The sequence below is a fragment of the Heloderma suspectum genome, chromosome 5, assembly GCF_057233095.1.
Source record: "Heloderma suspectum isolate Gila_16-S chromosome 5, 16-S_ref, whole genome shotgun sequence".
NCBI lineage: Eukaryota > Metazoa > Chordata > Lepidosauria > Squamata > Helodermatidae > Heloderma > Heloderma suspectum.
The window spans coordinates 234318884-234323734 of NC_139462.1; the positions used below are offsets into that span (position 1 = coordinate 234318884).

The 4851-nt window shown below is 48.0% G+C and overlaps 1 protein-coding gene across 1 annotated transcript; it reads left to right on the top strand.

Annotated features, from left to right (window-relative positions):
- Window positions 1–245: 245 nt before the first annotated feature.
- On the top strand, window positions 246–3628 carry LOC146345389 (GTPase IMAP family member 4-like). The gene is made up of 2 exons (XM_084860153.1): window positions 246–328; window positions 2657–3628. The coding sequence occupies exons 1-2, from the start codon at window positions 298–300 to the stop codon at window positions 3310–3312; spliced, it is 687 nt and encodes a 228-aa protein (XP_084716279.1). The 5' UTR covers window positions 246–297; the 3' UTR covers window positions 3313–3628.
- Window positions 3629–4851: the final 1223 nt, after the last annotated feature.

Consider the following 4851-nt stretch of genomic DNA (forward strand, 5'->3'; position numbering starts at 1 on the left):
AAGATTTCGGAGCAGTGTACAGCAAAGAGAAAAGAATAAAACACCATGTTAAACAGTTAAAAACATGTTTAAAAAGACAAGTTCCAATAAGGGCGAATTTAATAAATCGCGGCTGATCACTCAAGGAAGACCTCTTGAAATAGCAATGTCTTCAGGAGGCACTGGAAAGAACACAATGTTGGTGCCTGCCCGACCTCCAAGGGCAAGGACTTCCACAGGAAGGGGGCCACCACACTGAAGGCTCTTTTCCTGGTGGACTTCAACTGGGCCACAGGTCCATGGGGAACCACCAGGAACATGCCCTCTGATGACCTCACTGACTGGGCAGGTTGGTAAGGGAGGAGGCGCTCTCAGGTATCCTGGTCCCAAGTTGCTTAGGGCTTTGTACACTAGTACTAATACATTAAACCTGGCCCGGTAGCAAATAGGCAGCCAGTGCGGTTCCCTCAGCAAAGCAGTCACATGCTGGAAAGGGGCAGCTCCCGACAACAGCTGAGCTGCTGCATTCTGCACTAGCTCCGGCTTCCGGAGCAGCCTTGAGGGCAGCCCGACACAGAGCGCATTGTAGTAATCCAGTCTTGAGGTTACTAATCCCTGTACAACCAGGGCCAAGCTGTCCCTGTCCCGGAGAGGCCATAGCTGGCGAAGCAGGCAAAGCTGGTAGAAAAGGATAATATATATTTAAAGTTAAAAAAATAATAAAAGTACAAATCCACTTCTGGGTTACTACAGATCAGGGATTCTAACATCAAACCGTAATGCATACTGAGAGCTTAACAAGCACCTGATCATAGGCGACCAAGCAGCCAATTAATACTACCATTTCATAGATGAGGAATACTGAGTCTGATGTCAAGAAGCAATAATATTATCAGCACTTTTTTCAATGGAAAGGTATCACTGTAACTTCCTTTAACCAGCTGCTAGCATCCGTGGAAAGGAGGACTGACGAAGCTCTCTACACCAGCCTAAAATCTTGCATTTGAAACGGTGCTTTCTGCTTCTGTTTCAAATGAAGGATCACAACGGACTCCCTTTACACATGCTTCCTCCCCACCCCCTTTCCCCCTCTGTTTCCCCTTTTTTTTGAGTCTCCCATGTTTCATTATATAGCCGCTAGATGGCACTGTAGTCTAACGCCTCTTATTGCAGGGTTTCCTCTTTTCAGGAGGGAACTCAAGCCACATGTACCCCCAGGACCCCCCAAGGTGCCCCTAAATAACCTCTGAATCTACAAATCCACATTCCTTAACAAGCAGCTGATGGGCTACATCAGCCCAGCAAGCCTTTCCCATCGACCCTCCAGTACTCTGCTTCTTCCTGTCTAGGAAGAGGAGAGAATTTCATTCCGTTAGCTTTTCGACAAGAATTTCCCAAATTTACACTTCCTGAATCAATGTGCAAACTGGAACGCAGTAATCCTTCGGGTATTCACAGTGTTCAGAATTTTGCAGTAGAAGAGTTCTCTGAAGGAAAAATGCATTAGAAATGGGCGTTCTGGTCTTTAAAAGAATAATTGTAATATAGTGTTTTAATTTTAATTCTTCTTCTCTTTTTACCTCTTATTTTCACTGCTCCAGAATTTGTTTCAGATGTGGAATGGTACACAAATGATGTAAATAATAAATAAATATATATATTAGGGAAACATGCACCCAAAAAGGTAAATATTGGGGCAGGAAACAGCATTCTACTGTGGAAAAGTGCTTGCAAAAATGTTTGTAAGAAGTGTGCGTATCAGGCAAACTTGCCTACAAGAAATGCATGTATTAGATAGGGATGGCGGAGAATTCCGCCATGGATTCCAATGAGGCTGAATGCACTGGCATTTGGCCCCCCGGAGTCCGTGGCGGAACAGCCTCCTGCCCCCCCACCCGCCCCGCAGAACCCCGCGGAACCCCCCAGGACAGCACTTACCACGGCGGATGCGGCAGATGCGACGGCTTCGGCGGCGGGGGCGGCGGCAGCAGCGGAAAGTGCGGTGGTGGGGGCGGCCGCCATTTGCGGACGCTTTTTTTTTTACTTTGCTGTGATAGGCTACATAAATATTTACGTAGCCTATCACGGTTAAGTACAGGGACACAAATGGCGGCGGCTACGGCCGCTGCCAATTTCGTCCCTGCTGCCCAGCGGCCGGATGTCTGGCTGTGGGTGGAGCCAGCCGGCGGCTCTGCAGAATCCCCATGGAGCGGAGCTGGCTGGGCAGGATTCCAGGGGGAGGGACGGAGCGCCTCCCCACCACTACGTAGCAGATCCACGAAACGGTAAGTGACTTTCTTACATCCCTCGTATTAGAAAATGTGTGAAAAAATACATATGTTTCTTGTGCAGAAACAGGACAGGATGCTTAAGATAGGGGAAAATGTGGAAGAGAGAAACTGAAATTGACAGATTTCTCCCTCCCTGCTTCTGACTCAGTTACCTTTTGCTCTGGCACTTTCCCTCCTGCTTGTTCTGGGAAATTTCCTCGCCCCATCTGCACTCACGGCGTTTCCCTAAGATCGCTGCCTGTGCAAAGACACCTGTCAGCAAGTGGCGCTTGGGAGAGGGGATCCCCCCCCCCAAGTGGCTAGTAAGTAACACTGCAGGGAAACAACAACAACAAATTTCAGGTGGCCCACTGAGCATTACTGACATGGCTTCATCTCACTCACAGCTCCAGCAGGACCTGAACTGAGGATTGTCCTCATTGGCAAGACAGGAGTCAGGAAGAGCGCAACAGGAAACACCATCCTGGGGAAGGATGTATTCCCATCATTCATGTTGTGCCACTCAGTAACTCGAGTGTGTCAGAAAGAGAAAGCCAACATAGAGGGAAGGGAAATGGTCATTGCTGATACTCCTGGATTTTATGACACACATTATGGAAATGCATTTAAACAGCAGGATGTAGAGTTCTGTATCAAACTTCTCCATCCAGGCCCCCATGCCATAGTCTTTGTTTTCAAGATTGGCTGGCTCACACAAGAGGACATAGGCACTATTCGGGAAGTAAACAAGCTTTTCAGGAATGAAGGGAAGCGTTTTCTGATTATTTTATTCACCCATACAGACAGTCTGGATCATGAGGGTTTCACTCTGCAAACTTTCTTAGATTTTTTAGACCGAACAGAGGGAGTCCTGAAGGATCTGGTGAATGCAGCTGGAAATCGGTGTATTGCTTTCAACAACAGGGCTGACGGAGAAGAAAAGTCTCGCCAGGTGATGGAACTGATTACCATGATTGAGACGCTGGTGAATCGTAATACTGAAAAACCATTCTACACTGAAGACCTGTACAAAAGGGACAAACCATTCTGTCCTCTGTTGTAGCAAAGAAGCAACAACTGTGGAACCAGGGACAGAAACATGTTTGCCACTGAATTCCAGTTTCTGCATTCAGGTGTAAAGGGGCCTAAAGGAAATCCGATTTCCCTCAGACATGAAACCTCGCAGGTCTGCCTTCATCTTTCCCCCATATCACTACCCTTTTCATCTAAAGCAATATCCATGTCCCAAACCTGGAAAATATAATCCTTTTTTCCCTGCTCTGTAAACTGCTCCTCTTTTTAACCATATGCTACTTTTCTGTATGTGATACCACATGTTGTTCAATAATGGTGGCATTGATATAAACGTTTTCTGCATTAGGTGTGGAAGAAAGCTTGATCATCATTTCAGGAACACAATGTCCTCATTCCTGGATGCAACATTTCCATTTTTCTTGTTCAATGTTTCAACATTTCTATTTGTCTTGTCCATTCAGGAAGGGGAAATGCTAGTCTGGAATAATGTGTTTCCCATTTAAAGTAATGGAGGATGCTCCCCGTGGGTTGCTTTGTAAGAAAGATCCAGGAGATTTCTTACAGAAGCCAGTGCAGAATGGTGCTGCATACTTTAGGGCAGTGCCAGCTGGTGCCCCAGCTGAGGCCAGTGGGGCAGAGCCAACTAGACTGAACTTTCTACCCATCCTCCACTCTTGCAAAGACCCAGTGTGCTCCTTTGAGCCCACGTTCTTCAAAAAGAGTCTTTTGAATCCACAGCAACATTGCTCAGAAAAGCAAACTGTCAGAAGCCAATTTTAACATCATGGTGTTGTTGGTTTTTTAAGGATATTGGGGGTGATCCACAAAGCAACACAAAAACACCCTTTGGACCCATGTTTTTCTGTTCCAGCAACAAACCCCATTGCACAGAAAAGGCAAAGTGAGGCAGTAATGCAAAATGAACCATAAAAAGACAACCAGCAAGGACTGACTTTGGGAGGCTGTGGCACGCTGACAGTGCTGGAAATGCCAGCATTGTATCCCACACATCAAGCGCACCACAGCAGGGCAGAGGGAGGACCAAGATTCATCCCTCCCCTAAGACTGTGGTGCGTCCCATCAGGCGCAGACGAGGGTTCGTTAATTCACTGATGTCTTTCATTCATTCACTCAGCTGGGAAGAGTGGGAAACACAAAACGTTCCTGGCTCTACAGCCAGGTAGGTCTGGAGGCTGTTCCCACTGGAGGATCACTGAGACGTGGCGGTGGCCATAGCTCAGTGGCGTGCCTGCAGCACATGTGCTTTCCGTGCACTAGGTGCCAGGTTCAATCCCCAGGTTCTCCAGGTAGGGATAGGAAAGAATCCTGCCTGAAACCACGGTTGTTTCGGGGGTGGGGGAGAAACAGGTGCCAAAATTCTTGGCTGCAAAGCCTTGGGTGACCCCCTGAAGGTGGCAGCATGGCAACCATGCAGGGGCAGAGGCGGCGACGCTCTGACTCTTCCTCCTAGCTGGCCCACATCCGCTGCAGCCGCGTGTGCCCCTCCACAACCACTGCTGGGAGCACCATGCACCCCACCACTCCAGCCCCCTGCAGTAGTGGACCG

Excerpts from the sequence above, each read along its gene's own strand:
- LOC146345389 (XM_084860153.1), top strand. The coding sequence starts at position 298 with ATGCCCTCTGATGACCTCACTGACTGGGCAG. Across the intron at positions 329-2,656 it reads TGACCTCACTGACTGGGCAG|CTCCAGCAGGACCTGAACTG; the intron begins GTTGGTAAGGGA and ends TCTCACTCACAG.